General features: G+C 45.3%; 4 protein-coding genes across 4 annotated transcripts; 1 reads left to right on the forward strand and 3 right to left on the reverse strand.

Moving 5' to 3' along the window:
* Positions 1 to 130: 130 nt before the first annotated feature.
* On the reverse strand, positions 131 to 1554 carry LOC101768600 (protein C2-DOMAIN ABA-RELATED 4). Its single transcript, XM_004955261.2, has 3 exons — positions 983 to 1554; positions 801 to 896; positions 131 to 721 (listed from the first exon to the last, which is right to left on the reverse strand). The coding sequence occupies exons 1-3, from the start codon at positions 1091 to 1093 to the stop codon at positions 437 to 439; spliced, it is 492 nt and encodes a 163-aa protein (XP_004955318.1). The 5' UTR covers positions 1094 to 1554; the 3' UTR covers positions 131 to 436.
* Positions 1555 to 2082: 528 nt separating this feature from the next.
* Positions 2083 to 11190, forward strand: LOC101770213 (suppressor of RPS4-RLD 1). Its single transcript, XM_012843805.2, has 23 exons — positions 2083 to 2297; positions 2389 to 2498; positions 3074 to 3675; positions 3959 to 4003; positions 4085 to 4186; positions 4261 to 4341; positions 4497 to 4563; positions 4756 to 4856; positions 5458 to 5565; positions 5815 to 5885; positions 5973 to 6029; positions 6674 to 6782; positions 6996 to 7076; positions 7613 to 7699; positions 7778 to 7984; positions 8785 to 9086; positions 9163 to 9249; positions 9396 to 9495; positions 9828 to 9919; positions 10024 to 10062; positions 10151 to 10241; positions 10489 to 10586; positions 10667 to 11190. The coding sequence occupies exons 1-23, from the start codon at positions 2182 to 2184 to the stop codon at positions 10953 to 10955; spliced, it is 3042 nt and encodes a 1013-aa protein (XP_012699259.1). The 5' UTR covers positions 2083 to 2181; the 3' UTR covers positions 10956 to 11190.
* LOC101769808 (pentatricopeptide repeat-containing protein ELI1, chloroplastic) lies at positions 11182 to 14050 on the reverse strand. Its single transcript, XM_004955264.2, has one exon. It carries the CDS (start codon positions 13921 to 13923, stop codon positions 12022 to 12024), a length of 1902 nt encoding a protein of 633 aa, XP_004955321.1. The 5' UTR covers positions 13924 to 14050; the 3' UTR covers positions 11182 to 12021.
* Positions 14051 to 14390: 340 nt separating this feature from the next.
* On the reverse strand, positions 14391 to 16698 carry LOC101769405 (eukaryotic translation initiation factor 5A). The gene is made up of 6 exons (XM_004955263.3): positions 16544 to 16698; positions 16271 to 16418; positions 15151 to 15273; positions 15009 to 15065; positions 14845 to 14919; positions 14391 to 14746 (listed from the first exon to the last, which is right to left on the reverse strand). Exons 2-6 carry the CDS (start codon positions 16394 to 16396, stop codon positions 14639 to 14641), a joined length of 489 nt encoding a protein of 162 aa, XP_004955320.1. The 5' UTR covers positions 16397 to 16418; positions 16544 to 16698; the 3' UTR covers positions 14391 to 14638.
* Between the last annotated feature and the right edge of the window lie 475 nt (positions 16699 to 17173).

Consider the following 17173-nt stretch of genomic DNA (forward strand, 5'->3'; position numbering starts at 1 on the left):
GTGGCGCGCCACTTTCCGACTCGCCACATCATGCAAATTGGTGATACGGATGCCCACACAAAAGACTGGTAACCGTCAGCGGCGGCCTTTGCACTTGACTGACAGATCAGACACACAGTCTTGTCCAGGAAATTCAATCACATTGCAGCAAACAAGGATATGGTGTTGCCAGAAAGAACAGAACAGGATCCTACCACTTGACTTGAATTATTTTCTCCCCCCATTTCCCCTCTACCAGTATAGACTACCCTGAACCCATTGCTGGTTAAGTTACAATCCGACATTCACAACAGGTGAAAATGCGATTGAAATGGAATGCTTCGTTTCCCAGGTAAACACGGGTGCTGGCATCCCAACACGTCGTCGAACTCATCGATTCGGAAGATTCCCATGGCAATGAGAGGAAGAGCTATGATCTCCAAAGCGAAATCGAGGGTTACTTGGCGCCAGGAATGGTTACCCATTGCAGCTGGAGCTGTATCTCTCCGCTCTCGACGTTCTTGAGCCGGAGAATCATGTCCTGGACAAACCTACCGTTCCTCCAGCAAACATGGCTCTCATCTGCAAGGCAATTCCGGGTGCTTGGCCGCACAGACTTTATGATGGCGCCGTTCTTAATGTCGTCCGGGTTCATAGTTACAACTTCCATCAAGGGTGCTACGTCGATCTCTGCATCTCCCATAGGGTCATCTCTGCTGAAAGTATCCTTGTCAAACACCTCCTGTATGGATTGAAAGAAAAAGAGATGGATGTGAGCAGTCACAAGCATAGAAGAAGGACAAGAAAAACAACCTACTCACAAGCTTAAGTGTTTGACTGGGATGTGTGACCGTCAAAGTTAGCTCTTCATGCCAGATGGGATTGACAGATCTCTTCTTCACACTTGTCTTGAGTTTCTGCAGAATAAAACACTAAGGAATGGTGCCAAAAATGCTACATAGATGGAATGGAATGGAAAGAAAGAATGGAAGAGGACAGACACCTTCTTGCCAAGTCGTAGGACAACATATGGATCGCTGCCTCTTGCGTCGCGGTAGGCAAGGTTGATCCCACGAACCACCCGCACTTTCAAGAGGCCTACCAATCCCTCCATAATTGAATGCTTAGATCCTGTGGTTAAAAATTGGAACTATATGTATTACAAATAAAGAGAGGATTGTGGGACGAAGAAGTGCCTAATTCAATCCAAGAATTAGGCAACTTCTTACGTCCCTTGCCTCTCCACTAAAGATCTCTGCTCATTTTCTTCTGTCCCTGTTTTCATTAGCCTAAATAGTGTGGATGGATGTCTAAAATGGAGAGGGGCAGGTTTGTGCCTCAACCGTCCAACTCAACTTTACCATTTATTCTGTGGCCTACATTGCAACCAACAACCAAAAGCTTCCCTTTTTACTAATCCTGGGATGAGTGGAATTTTTGTTTTTCCTCTTTGTGTGCAAACTATATCATGAAACCTATTCTGATTCTGAAGTGCATGAATTTTACTGGACAACATTTTTGCAATCAACTGATGAGCTCATCAAACAAAACAATAGTGAAGCCAGCAAATTTTTGGAAGGAGAAACGATCGGTGATTGTCTACTAGCAAAGCAAATTAAGATGCTGAACGCGAGAGCAAGTCTGTCTTACGCTGCTAAACAAAGCACATCTGGAGCCTCGAATGATCGATCCTTGCCCCGGGAAGGCAATGAGCAAACAATGGGGGCTTTAGCTTTGTCTCAGCCTGTCGGGCGGACATGATGCATGCATGCATGCATGGTATCCTTGCACCTCAAGCGACGAACAATTCCAGCCCTCTACTGCGCACCAGCACAATACAAATAATGCATCCTATCAGCTCGATTAAAAAAAAATAATGCACGATGCAGTTTGACCCGATGCTCCTGCGATACCGTCCCCTAATGCTAATGCTAGGATTCACTCACGTGCTTCCAGCAAAAAAGCCCCGCGCACAAAAAGAAATCGCAGCAGCGAAAGAGAAAGCAGAGAGCAACGGAGGCGTAACGGAAAAACCGAAAAATGCGAGGGCCCGGCGCGTAAAAAGCGAACAAGTCAGAAGAGAAGAGAAGAGAGGCAGCAGCAGCAGAGGAGAGCCCCGAATCGCAAATCCCCTCCCCCCCACCGCTTGCTGGTTTCGCCCGTTACCCACCGCGCCGGCCGCCGGCGACCGCCGCCGCCGCCATGTCCTCCGAGCGCGCCGAGCTCGCGCGCCTCTGCAGCATCCGCAACTGGTCCAAGGCCATCCGCCTCCTCGACTCCATCCTCGCGCGATCCCCCTCCTCCATCCACGACCTCTGGTATGTGTGCCGCTCCTCCCCCGATCCGCGGGATCTCCCTGATCTGTTCTGCCGCCTCGGGCCCCCTGACCCCGCCGAATTCGCCTCGCAGCAACCGGGCCTTCTGCTACTCCCACCTCGAGCTCCACAAGCACGTCGTCAAGGACTGCGACCGCGCGCTGCAGCTCGACCCCGCCCTGCTCCAGGCCTACGTCCTCAAAGGTTTGCTTCGCGCTCCTGTTGTGCTGTCCCTTGTTTATCGCAGCATTTTGTTCCTGCGGCTTGGCGTAGTTTGGCTTCAGTTGGTAGTGGCGGGATTATGTTTCGCTTGTTTAGTCTATGTTTGGCTCTGCACCAGTGTACTAGATGTACGTTAAGTGTAATTCTGTATTGTTAGCTCACTCGGGATTACTGATTCGAGTGGCTTCAGTGTATAGGAATTACTGTTTCCAGATAGTGTGCACTAGACGCAGTGTGAATCACATGACGTTAGTACCCCCTTTTTTTTTCAACCAAGCATTTTACATTTTTGTATTAATGAAAATAACAAGTTTCGGCCTCTGGAGTCAGCGACACCTTTGAAAAACAGTAATTCTTTCAAGATCTGGGATCCTCTGGGTAGAAATGTCTAATTACTTTTTCCAACTTGACGGCAAAATACAACTATCATTTTCTGTAAACACCCTTTTTGATAATAGCATGACTCCCTGTATAGCGATCTATCCGTGTAATGTGGAGATTATTCTGAAGCAAATGTTACCTGTAATCTTTACACTATTGTTGTGTTTTGTTGCCAGGCAAGGCACTGTCTGCACTAGATAAAAAAGAGGATGCTCTGGTTGCTTGGAAGCAAGGATATGAAGTTGCTGTCCGTGACACAACGGACTTGAAGCAATTGCTTGAGTTGGAAGAATTAGTTTCTTCTGTTAAAATTTGTGAGACAACTGAGCCTGCAGATAGTGTCATGGATGCATCGCCTTGTGATACCAAAGTTGTTATCTCAGAAGATCGTGTTGTTGACACGTCGTCCGCTGCAACTACAATGGCTGATACAAAAACTGTTGTCTGTGAAGAGGCCATTGGTAATTCCAAAGTTTCATCAAATGGTGATACCAAGTTACCGAATCATAATAACAAAGTGGACAATAATAAAGTTTCTAGCAGTCCAGTGAAAGACAGCACAAGGACTCAAGCTCCCAAGAAAGCCCCCAAGCCAGATAAGAAAAACAAAGCAAAAGCAGTGAAAGAAATAAATGGCCGAGCTGAAGATGTGACTGACAGAACAAGTTCTGATGATTGCAAAACCATATCGCTGGATCAAACACTCTTTGCCACCAAAATTTCAAAGTCATCAAAATCCATAAGCTTGGACTTCCGACTTTCCAGAGGCATTGCACAGGTATTTTCGAATTATTCAGTACAATGGCATCTGCTGTAGCTTCTGAAGGAACTTTGCTTAAAAAAATATTGTAGTTGATACCCTCATCAAACATCTGAATGCTGGCCAAGGCTGTATTTCTAATTCTTGCTTACCACTGCAGAAAACATAAGAACTAATTAGCCATATTTATTTGTTCAAAATGGTTTTATGCCTCTGACAAAAATATTCCGGAAGGTGCTGAAAATATACAAAGAGATGCTATATTATTATGTTAAATAATTTCTGAATTACACCTTTTCAGGTAAACGAAGGAAGGTATGACCAAGCGATATCCATTTTTGACCAGGTTTTGATCTATTACCACAATTGTTTGTTTCATTATGTCTATGCACAGAAGGAACCTGACAATTTGCCATTGACCGGTTAGATATTGCGAGAAACTCCTACGTATCCTGAGGCACTGATCGGGAGGGGCACAGCTTATGCATTTCAAAGAGAATTGGATTCTGCTATTTCTGATTTCACCAAGGTAGAACTTTAAATATTAAGTATGTCTTCTGTATCTGTTGCGTAAAATACGAATGACCTCAATTTTGCTTGCAGGCTATACAATCTAACCCATCAGCTGGGGAGGCATGGAAGCGACGGGGACAAGCTCGCGCTGCTTTAGGAGAGTTCAAGGAGGTATACCTTCTGTATTGTCTAAATTTCAGGACTTGTTTTGATTGGTTCAACAAAATTACAGCCTGTATTTAGTCAGTGAGAAAAAAGTGATTACAGATCATCTAGTAAGTCATTTTTTAAACATGGAGCTATATTGCATTTGGATTACTTTTCAGGCCATTGAGGATTTGACCAAAGCATTGGAATTTGAACCAAATTCTTCTGATATTTTACATGAAAGAGGTTATTCACTTACTCTTTGTACTCATGATTGAATTATTATCACCAGTGGTGCCACTTCTCATATATCTTTTGATGGGAACAAAAAGACAATAAGTCTTTATGCTCACTTCATGTATTTTTAGTAATATAAAGCTGAAATGCTAGAGCATGCCATCTACTCATTATTCTGATAGCATATCCTGACTTTTGAAGGAATTGTGAACTTCAAATTCAAGGACTACAACTGTGCACTTGAAGATCTTTCAACATGTGTGAAGCGTGACAAGAAGAACAGCTCTGCTCACACTTATTTAGTAAGTAAATGTTTTAACACCAAGTATTTCTTTTATTATTCCCTAGTTGGTTGTCCACAACCTTCTAAGCATTTTGTCCTATGATCAGATGGGAATACTTCCTTTGAGATTCTATTTTTTTTTACTTTGCGCGAGTTTTCTGCCATAGTGTTCTTTCATAGTTTCCTCCACCATTGTCCTTCCACAAAGGCCATTTCATCTAGAATCCTTTCTTTGTAAATTAGTATAATTTTGTAATCCAACAATGTCAAATTCAGCGTTGAAGTATGTTAAAATTTGAGTAATCCAATTGATGAGACCATAGAACAACAGTAGCAGCAGCAAAGCCCTTTAATCTCAAGCAAGTTGGTTAGGCTAGAGATGAATCCCAACAAGAGCTACGAATAAAGAGGATACAAGAGGGAACAAGGTATTAGTAACAATAATAAAGTCATGGTGAATTTTGTTCAAAAGCATGCAGTAGCGCATTTACTGCTCAATTTTTGTTAGTTTTGAGGCAGTTACTAATCATGCTTTTCTTATGAACTTGTAAACTTGAAACAAGAAAATAAACCTTGTCTTTTACACTATTTTGTACGATAATTCCTTCTTATTGTTATAGGGTCTTACTCTTTCAGCACTTGGAGAGTACAAACGTGCTGAAGATGAGCATCTTGTTGGTATAAAGTATGATGAGAGTTTTCTTGACTGTTGGGCTCACCTTGCTCAGGTACATTCCGTTATCTCCAACACAGTGTGCATTGCCATGTCTTTTTTTCTTCTTGTCTTATATGTCTGTTGTAAGCATATTTCCTTTCATCAAAACTGCATGAAAGCCACAAAAAAATTGAATTGGTTTTAGCATAGCATAGTTTTATAACCTGTTTAGACTGTAATGAAGCGTATGCTTGTAATTTTGTACTACTGAGATCTTTCGAGAGTAACTGATTTATTGGTACTACCATTGCTTGTGTTGTAGCTTTATCTTGATTTGGCTTATCCAGAGAAGTTGTTGAATTGCCTTGAGAAAGCAATTCAAATTGATTCAAGGTAAACTATTGTTTTTTGTCATCTACCCAACTGGCTTTTTTTGAAATCTATTTGGTCAACTGTTTAATTTATTTGGTTATTTCCTAGGTTTGCAAAAGCATACCATCTTCGTGGAATCCTCTACCATGGAATGGGTCGACATAGGTATCCTTTTCACTGATTCTTATTTCTTATTTATGTCATAGAGATGCCTTCTCCAGGCACTAACGTGTGGCCTGTTTAAGCGATGAAACATATTAAGTTGTTTACTTCTCTGCTGCCTGTTTGTTGTTAGACCTTTGCTTAGTTGGGTATAATTATTGGCAGTTTTTAGTCATTGCTTCTTAATGTTCAGCATGGAATCAGGTGCCTTTTTTTCCTTGTGTACTTATGGTTGCTGGTGTGGACGTGTGGTACATGATTTCCTATAGGAATGCTGTTTTTTATGCGACTGCGGTGCTTTATTTTCCTTCCGTACTGAAACATTTGGTGTTTAGGAAGTTACAGTGCACAACTCTATTTGAGCAGAGAGCACAAGTGAGATTTTGTAACGCAGACACCACTGTCTTGAGTTGTATATGATATACAGTTTATGATTGGCATCTTGATTTTTTTTCTTTCCAACATGAAGGCTCTTTAAGTTATCTTATATAATAGATGCCCAAGCTGTTCCTCCCATCATAGATTGATTCTTCCTTGCTTAGTGCTAATATATACGGTTTTGCTTGTACTAGTATCCAATTGCTCATCTCAAATGCTGGACTGGTAGCTTCCTAAGATGGTCCTTCACCTTCCCTTTTTTTTTGCAGGAGTGCTATTAAAGAATTATCAATTGCTTTGACATATGAGAGTTCAAGTATAGAGTGCCTATACTTGCGCGCCTCATGCCATCATGCAGTTGGAGAATATAAACTTGCGGTATGCCACCATCTGATTTGGTGAATTAGCATATGCTAACATCTTCACTAGAGATTATAAGGATCTATCTAGGATGCATGTATCATTGGTTGCATACATATATATCATTATGCTACTCTTTTCTCATGTTCTATTTGAGTAGCAGCATGTAGTCAATATTTTCAATTGACTTTGTTTCGTCATGATATTTATATATAATTTCTTTTTGTGAAGATAAAAGATTATGATGATGTACTCGATTTGGAACTTGATTCCATGGATAAATTTGTGTTACAATGTTTGGCCTTCTATCAGGTATGCAATTTCCCCCCTCTGCCCTTTCAATGCTTGTTCTGTGGAGCTTGTTCTTTTTTTGAGGAGTCAAAACCATGTGTTTCTGTGATAAATTTCAAAGCCATTTAAGAACATGCAAAAGAATTTTTTTTCCTGTCAATGTCACATTACTAACTGTGTAAAAAGATGCCCCAAACAATAAAACCCTAGTTTCCTTTTATTTATACTCAGGAAGATGCTAATCCACAACTTATCATGAATCTGCGCTCCTGTAGAATCGCAGGATCTGTGTATTTTACACTTGCAGTAGCCATGTTGATCTTATATTTATATGGAACCACCTGGTTCTTTATGTAGATTATAACTTCTTCTTGGTAAACTTACCTGCTGTTTTCTTGCAACAACTACCATGATCTCAGCTCCAGCTTCTTTTATTAAATACATACCCTTTGTCTGCGGAATGCTATTTTGCAGACTTCATTTACTGCCCTAATTTATAAGCATCTTATTATTTCTATGCTGTTAATCATGATTCTTGTACCTGGTTCTTCTTGCAGAAGGAAATGGCTCTGTATATTGCTTCAAAGGCCAATTTAGAGTTCTCTCAGTTCAACATTGATGATGATGTTGACCCACTATTTAAGGTTAAGATTATCTCGTATGACTGTTGCATTTCTTTCGTGATGCTTAAAACTTATATATAGCTTCTATATGGACAATAGGAATATTGGTGCAAACGACTACACCCCAAAAATGTGGCTGAAAAGGTTTATCGCCAGCCACCATTGCGGATCTCATTGAGAAGTGGGCGCCTTAACAAGCAAGACTTCAAATTCACAAAGCAGCAAACCACCCTTCTTCTAGCTGCAGACTCAATCGGGAAGAAGATCCAATACAATTGTCGTGGCTTCTTACCAAATCAACGTCAGGTATCCCTCTTGAAGCTTTACATTTTCTTATTGCTTCACCGTCATCCAATTTATCATGTATTTAATTGTTCAACTGCTCTAAATGGAAGAGTGCTGCACCACAACCTCACTTCCTGTATTTGTTTGAATTATTGATTGATTGCAATTAAGGATGGGATAGATGTCCACCTAGAATTTTTTAGGAGTTCAGTGTGACATTATTTGAGAGGTTGACGACAGCTAATATGGTGAAACATCGATGCTTACAAAAGAGGAAGTATCTTGTGATGCTTACCTTGCTTTTCTTTTGTTGATATACAAGGAAGACGTGGTGAGTTTGTTCTACTCCATCACGTGGGTGATTGCATAGAACATTCTTGCTGAGGATATTACTGAAGGATAAATAAAGCTTGCTGGGAGAATAGACATTTATGGCTTTTTTGTTGGTCATTTCTTATCTGGACAAGTTTTGATGAATGGCCTTTTATATTACTGCTATGAGCTGTCTCTCTATACATGCTAGCATAAGTTGAGCAATAGAGTAGTTCTGAGCTGCATGATGGTGGCTAGTGATGTACTAGGTTATGGGCTTCCTTTTCCCCATCCTGTTATGCATGTTTAGAGTTCATACCAGAGGGCTTCAGTGTCTCAGAATTATGGAATGTGTGAGTTGTGTACGGATTATTGGTTGTTTCAGTTCTTACAGTTTCTAGTTGTCATTTGTGCATTTTAAAATATTATTTATTGTGATACTTCTGTTTTATTGGTACATTGTGGTCGAAAGTTTCCTGTTTTGCTAACCTTCTATTTTCCTTTTGTAGTACCGCATGGCTGGGTTGGCTGCTATTGAGATTGCTCAGAAAGTGTCCAAGGCTTGGCGCTTTCTAAGGAATCCAAAGAACATCGCAAAGTTAGTTAGGAGAAGAGATAAGCTTAACATGAGCCAGAACAGGGGAGGTTATTGTAGCACCAGCACTTTGTCTGGTTCTCCAACGTCCAGCCCAAATGAAGAGAGGGTCTTCTCTGGTATCTCTCTCTCCTGGCTGGATGTCTATAACATTGCTGTTAAGTGGAGGCAAATTTCTGAACCTTGTGATCCAGTTGTTTGGGTCAATAAGCTGAGGTGAGCTAAATGCTTTTACAGGGAATAAATTGTTTAACAATTTTCTTGCTTAACTTCTTTTCTTTTTCCATACCAGTGAAGAGTTCAATTCTGGTTTTGGATCTCATACCCCAATGCTTCTTGGTCAAGCAAAAGTTGTTCGGTACTATCCATATTACCAAAGGTTGGATGAGGCTCACCATCTTTTACTTGCTATTTGGTTATTTATAGTCAGTAGTGGTCTGCCTACCCCATTTTGCTGGGACTAAAAGGCTATTTCGCTGCCGTTGTATAGTTACTAATGGTTTTATCTTATTTTCTCTCATACAGAGTTTTGGAAACTGCGAAGACCATAATGCTTGACTTGAAGTATGTCAATAATGCAGAGGACCGTGCGATCTTTCTTACAGATATTGAAAAGTTGAAGAAGGTAAGCTATGCAGCAGTCTGTCGAGCGCCATGAGCTCATGATCATATCAATGTCTCCTTCATTTAGGGTGATCATGTAGATTAGTGATTACTTCAGAAAACTAGTTGACTTTATTTCTAGCATGTTTCGAAATGGATTTGCCGCATCAGGGTGGTATAGTATCTGTTTTTGCTCCATTAGAGATATATCTTAGTGCTGATTTCCTTTTGGGTAATTGGGTGTGTTAAGATGGCTAGGAGTTGATTGATGCCCGTAGTATTTTTAGTCATAGTGTTTTGGTAATGTGAAAGTTATTTTTTTCCGATAATCTCTCATGAGAATTACTACTGCAGATAGAAGTTGCATCGTCATGCTCAGATTTGTACCATATAGTTGGTGAGACCTACTGGGTTGCTACAAGATGTGACAGTATGGCGTCTCAGGGGTAATTAACTCAATTTACCTACATCAGACTGCAGCTAAAGTACTTAAAAAAGAGTATTGCTCTATTCTTGCGCTTGCATATTAACACAACATGTGCTCTTTCAGGAGGCGTCTTGAAGGGACAAGAATTACCACTCAGAACATGCAAGTTTCCTAGGCACACCTTTTTTTTGTTTCTCTTTCACTATATTCTGCTGCTATCCAGCTTACTTGTGTTGATGGTATTTTGCAGGGGCAAGACAGGATTTGACTTTGCAATACGAACACCTTGCACACCATCAAGATGGGAGGAGTATGATGAAGAAATGACTGCAGCCTGGGAGGTACAGTTCTGTTTATTGTAACATTGCTTATGATCTACAATTTTACTAAGAATTGGAGAAACAGGGAGTTTACAGAGTGTGGTATTCTACAACTGTAATACACCAGATTCCTTCTTTGATCACATTTTTAGCACATGAACCGATTGCAATTGAAAGAGTCCTAAGTCATATCAGACCACACGTGTGCTTAGATTTGTATAATGCTTGTATCTATGATGGAACCTTTGACCTTTTCTGTGATCTGCAGGCGATTTGTGAAGCATACTGCAATGACACAAACCCCACACGTGACCCCGGCACGCTTGATGCTGTGAAGGACGCGATATTGCGAATGACATATTATTGGTAAGGATTGCAACTTCCAATCTCCCTCTCTCTTCATTTCCAACAAAATGTGTCTAATCAATGTGGGGGGCTCTTTTCAGGTACAACTTTATGCCTCTCTCGAGAGGCTCTGCAGTTGTTGGCTACATAGTGCTGCTAGGCTTATTCCTAGCAGCAAACATGGATGTTACTGCCAGCATTCCACCCGATGTCCAAGTTGATTGGGAGGCAATTCTATCTCCGGATCCTGACGCATTTGTTGACGCCGTCAAGCCCTGGCTGTACCCATCCATAAAAATAAGCAGGTGCTTGAAAGATTACACTGATGTCAGTTGTGCTTTCAGTAAAACAGGATCCGTTGTGGCAGCACTAACTTCTGTTGACCCATAGGTTACAGAATAAATTTGAGCAAATGCTATAGGTTTGCTTTCAGTTAGCGTCTTTGTTTCACCATACCTCAGCTTTGCCTAGATTGTCGGATAGACTTGCAGATTGCTTTCAGTTTGTATGCTTCAGACTTGTATCCAAGTGTGCTGTAATGTTGTAACACATAAAAAAAAAATAAGATCATTCATTTTGATTGGAACAAGGTTTGTGTAATAAACACCGGCAATAATTCATGAAACGTTTGCACCCTCTGTGAATGTATGCATTGGAGAACTCATGTTCTTTTACACGTCCTGCTGCTTGATTACGAAACAATATAAGCGAGATATCTATTACATTATTATCATCCTAACCGTATGCGCGAGCAAGGCAGACCCAGAAGGCAACGACGCCCGCGACAAGGATGGCAACCAGGCAGGCCATGGCCATGAACACCCAGGTGCAACCATAGGAGGCCACAAGAGCCCCTGACCACCAGAGGGGAGCGCCGAAGCCGACGTTGACGAGGGCGCGCGCGGCAGGAAGAGGTGCATGTAGCCTAACACCACCGCGACCAGCGCCGGCAAGACTCCTCCCAGCATGATCGCCGGCCCTCGCCACGGGGCGCTGGCGGCGAGGGCGGGCACGGGTCAGAGCCGCGGAGATGCCGAGGGCAAGGCATGGCAAGAAGACGGACACCAGCCCCAGCGCAGGACGTTCAAGCCTCGTCTCTTCCCCGACCGTGGGTGAAGACGGCGCCGACAGCATCATCCGCCGGAAAACTCGGGGTATGCCCGCCTCGTGCAGCTCCACTTCCCTGGCCGTCCGTGCATACGGCAGAGGGGGCGGCAGCATCTCCCGCCGATGTCCGTGGCGATGGCTTTTGCACCGTTATCCAACCTCTGACATCCTATTCCTCTTTTTTTTTCCCTTCTCTCTCACAACATGTCAATATACACTGAGCTCTGGTGCCGTAAAAACCGAGTACAGCTCCATCTAACCAATGCAAGCTGAAACTAAAGGTTCAGATTTACCCGTTGCCGATCGACTACAACTCTGCATCTGAATCCAGCTGCCATGACGTTGAGCATCACCAGTAATCCCCGCAGCTGCAGGCCCCGTCGACGAAATGGTGGAACCTGTTCCTGTCCCTGAACACGATCCTCCTCCCCGTGATCTTGGACACCAGCTTCATCACGGCGTGGCAGTCGGCGCAGGCCCGGAGGTTCTTCACGATCTTGATCGTCTCCCCCGGCGGCGTGCTGATGAGCCCGAACGCGACGGCGAGCTTCTCGCTGTGGACCGCCAGCGCCTTCTCCTTGGCGGCCTCGTCCAGGTCGTGCAGCACCAGCTCCGTCTGCGGCACGTGCCCGTGCTCCCTCACCACAACGCTCATCACCTCCTCCAGCTTGGCGTAGATCTCGTCGGTGCGCGGGTGGCTCGTGTCGCCGGCGACGAACTCGCTCACCCGCCGCCCGACCTCGATGGCGCTGCACCCGGGCTCCTTCTGGATGCCGCTCGCTTTCATCATCGACCGCACCCGCCCCACCTCACGCCAGTTCCCGACGGCCGCGTAGATGTTGGACAGGAGCACGTACATCCCGGAGTTGGCGAGCCCGTTGGCGACGAGGTAGTCGGCGATGCGCTGCCCCAGCGCCATGTTCTTGTGAAGCCGGCAGGCGGCGAGGAGCGACACCCACATCACGGCGTCGGGCTTGACCTTCTTCATGCTCTGGACAAGGTCGAACGCCTCTTCTATGAGCCCTGCTCGGCCGAGGAGGTCGACCATGCAACCGTAGTGCTCGATCTTGGGCTCGATGCCGTACTCCTGTTCCATTGACTTGAACAACTTGCGCCCTTCGTCAACCAGCCCGGAATGGCTGCAAGCGTTGAGAACGCCGATGAAGGTGATGTCGGTCGGCCAGAGGCCCTGCGCCCGCAACTGACTGAACATCTCAATTGCCTTTCTGCTGTGCCCGTGCATCGCGTAGCCGTTGATCATGGCGTTCCACACGACGATATCCTTGCCATCGTTCAGGCCATTGAACACGGCGACGGCATCCTCCAGGCTCCCGCATTTGTAGTACATGTCGATGAGCGCCGTGCCGACCCTGGCGTTGAGGCGAACTCGAGGGCTGTTCTTCACGAACGAGTGGAGCCACCTCCCGGACTCTGTCATGCCAAGCTGCGCCACCGCGGAGAGCGCCAGCACGACCGAGACCTCGTCGGGCTCGACGTCCGACCTCAGCATCCGCCGGAACAGCCGGAGCGCCTCGTTGGGCCGCCCGTGCTGCGTGTAGCCGTCGATCATGGCGTTCCAGCAGATGAAGTCCTTCCTGGGCAACCCGTCGAACAGGCTGCGCGCGTCGTCCAGCGCGCCCATCTTGGTGTAGCAGGTGAGCATGGCCGTCACGGACACCACGTGCGGCTCCGGCTGCATCTCGTCGAACAGCGCGCGCGCCGCCGCCGCGTCCCCCGCCCGCGCGTACATGCCGAGGAGCGCCGTGGCGACGTACGAGTCACCGGAGAGCGCCAGCTTCACGGCGTAGCCGTGCAGCGCGCGGCCGAACGCGAGGCCGTTGCAGGCGGGGAGGGACGCGGAGAGGGTGTGCGCGGTGGGGAGGAGGCCCCGGGACAGCATGTCGGAGAGGAGCGCGAGCGCGGGGAGGTGGAGGCCGCGGGAGGAGTGCGCGTGGATGGCGGAGGTGTAGAAGACGGCGGTCGGGTCGGGCGCGCGCCGGAGGAGCGCCACGGCGAGGTCGAGGCGGCCAGACGCGGCGTACGCGCGCTGGAGGCGGAAGTCGACGGCCTTGTCGCGGTCGACGCCGGCGCGCACCGCCGCGGCGTGGAGCTCGGACGCGCGGCGCGCGGACGCGCAGCCCGCGAGCAGCGCCGCCGCGCGGTCCGCCGTGAGGGTGGCATGCTGGCCGCCGGCGGGCGACTGTCTGGCCGGGCCGGGGGACGGGAGCAGGGCAGCGGCGGCGGTGGACATGGGAGGCTGACGCGGCGAGGTAGGAGTGGCTCGCTGGCCTGTAGCTCATGCTACTTATCTTTAAAGTTCTTCACCGAGCGCAGCCGCAGTGAGCGATATTTGTTTAAAAGATAACTAAAGACACCCTCATTTAGAATATAAATTAACGATTTTAAATGGTGAGAAATGCCAAGTTTATGGATGATCTTTGAGGTGTCCAGTCTGAGATGCAAATTTTCAAAACAGAGAACACGGAATGAAAACGCGGATCATGCAGAATAGTGTAAAAAAAACAAGGGTTTGTGGCAAACATTCGTACTGTAGGCAAACATATTTCATCGACTTCTCAATCTCATCTGCCTAAACAGAAAAAACAACTACACATTTGCATCAACAAGTTGGCTTGCTTCATCTGCTGGAGGAGCCCACTACACGTTTCACCACAAGTCCACAACCAACCCTAACAGATGAATGGTGGCAAATCCGAATCGAATAATGCAACGAATCTATATATATTGCAATTCACATTGACGAGTAAACCAGAATTACACCATCCACTTAAGTTTAAAGGGATTCCAGAGACAGACAACCAAGTAGAAAGTAACACCTCAAGAATTCGGGGATAAAATAAAACCACAGATAACTGAAATGCCTATGTATGTATCGCAACTAAGCTTCAGAACACTCAGCAATAGAGCACATGTATCCCAGGCGGACAGCAGGAGCAATGAGTGGCTTAGTTCTTGCCACCACCAATCTCCTTCAGAGAACAAATCTGTTCCTCACCCATGGCGGACTGCACAGTCAGGATAATGTCCTTCCCTTCATCATATCCACTTCTGATCTGCAAGGTTGCACGTAAAGTGAGTAAGAGAGTTGGCACAGAAGCAATAGAGGCTAAAGCTGTTGTGCCATTGACCAAGTTTGAGCTAGCGCACTGACCTGGGCTTGCAGAGCTTCATCAGTGGGAAGCTTCAGGTCGTCCTTAGTGTTGCCACTCTCAGTCAAAAGGCTAACCTGTAAAATGGCCTCCTTGCTTGTTATAAACAGGAAGGCATTGCCAAAATTGCTGAATGAAAGAAAGGCTAGGTTGGAAGCAAACATACGTATCCATCTTCAGAAATGTCAATCAGCTGATACTCAGTACGATTAACATGAGGAACCTGTATGATGCAAGTGGGAAACAAAAGGTTCAAACAAATTCTGTGCACTTGTAACTGAACCAGAACGTGAGACTTGATAGCTTACGTCGCAGTTGTGAGATGAGGGAACAATATCCTCAAGCTTCTTTCCATTGAAAATGTCAATGCCGACAAAGTGGCACTTGGCGTGGCCATGCTTCCCAGTCTTGGAAGTGGAAACCTCAACAACCTAAAGAAAGAGTATACAGGAATTATTGTCAGATCAAGACTTGTTAGATTGCAAGATCCAAAGAGAGAATATGGCTACCGGATGTACAAACTATAAAGGAATATGGTGTGGCAAGCAAACATAGGGTAGTAAGAAATATTGAAATCCAGTATTCCAGTATGAAAACATGTATCAATCCAGACACTGATGACACAAATTGAATGGCATGTGAACTCATACCAGCATGAACAGATAATGAATTCAGACAATATTTCATGCATGAAGGACATTGCTACAGATAGCAACTATACGGAGGGAAGGTGCTGGGAGCAAAAGTGATAAAAAAGAACTCCCTTGGCAAGTAGAAGCATACAAACTACATGGAAATAGTCCTAGTTTAACCAGCATTGCAGATCTAAACATGTCGTTCAGAACTGCAGAATAAACAGTGCAAGGAGCATTAAATTCTTGCAAAAAAGATATGAACTCTCTGCTTTCTCCAAAGAACCTTGCTGGATTTTTTTGCAGTATTACAAATATGTAACTGAAACATATTCATTGACGGTCAGGACAGGTATCTTGTTGACAGCCAGGGTTAATTTGTGGTTGAACCATTCATCATTAAACAAAAAAAAATCTAGACAGATTCAAAGGAAGACATCCAGAACCACAACAGGGGAGCCGCAGATGCCTAAGCAGCCCCAAAGATCACGTAATTCAGATACAAATCATGACCAAGACTGGAACTATACAAAGCGCATCGAAAGATCAAAGCTTTCTACTACACTGCAAAGTCGTCTTGCGGGTGAATCTACTGGATCCGTCTCACACTTGGGACGCCTCTGAATCCGCAAGTAACCGCAAGTTTCAGAGCGCACAAATCAGTACGGGAAAACAAAATAGATATCAAAGCAGTTTGTCCGCGACACCTCTAAATCAACAAACAATAGGAGATTTGTGTTGCCATTAATTCTTTATGGGTCGTAACAAGCGAGAGGGGGATGCACCGGTACCGTACCTTGCAGGGGCGGTTCTTGATGACGATGAAACCGTTCTTGCGGATGGTGCCGGCCTGCTGCGGGTAGGTCTTGGATGCGCCGGCGTCGGCCTTGGACTCGAAGTGGTGCTCCTCCGAGTCCGACATGTCGGAGAATCTAAAAGGAGTCCTGGTAAACACAAGAACAGCAGCAGCAAGAAGCAGAGCACAGGAATATTAGAGAAGAAACAAACAAGTAGAGAGTTGGCGAATTTCACCAAGAGATCTGAATCAAGGAAAAAAGCTGATGCTCACCGGCGGAGAAGTGGGGAGAGGAGATGCAGCGACGGATGCGAATATGGGATTGGGATGGATCCGCAAGACTAGGGTTCTTGTTGGTCGCCCCTGCCAGATTTTTATCTGAGGAGAAGGGGGACGTGTTGGATTGGGACTGTTATCGTTGCTGGGCCGTATCTCGTAGATAGCCCATGTGTCAACTGGATGGAGTCCTCACGAGATACGGCCCATGAGTTGACGGGCCGGCATTCTTCTCTTCTCGATTTCCTTCTCCGCCCGTCGAGCCCGCTAGAAACAAATGCAGCGATCGAAATCGAACCCCCTGAACAGAGAGGAGCCGAGAAAGACGCAAAGGACTCGAAAAGCCATTTCGATGAGGATGTTGCTTGATGGCTTGACGTGAGCCATTTGCGTGCTCGGAGAGACAAGGAACAAGATGTGCGTAAAAGGACCTTCTTTCCTTGCTGTAAAGGATGACCAACAGACTAGCAAGGTAGAGGAGACTAGACAGGGTGACAAGCAAACCTTCCAGCCAAGCAAGAAACACAAAGTGTAACAAGTAGATGAAAGTGTCTCTGACGCTGCTTTTTCGTTAGATGAAGCGTGCATACAAACCTTGCTATAAATTTCCATGCATGTTGAAATTAA

This window comes from Setaria italica, chromosome II (assembly GCF_000263155.2).
Source record: "Setaria italica strain Yugu1 chromosome II, Setaria_italica_v2.0, whole genome shotgun sequence".
In the NCBI taxonomy this organism is placed as follows: Eukaryota; Viridiplantae; Streptophyta; class Magnoliopsida; order Poales; family Poaceae; genus Setaria; species Setaria italica.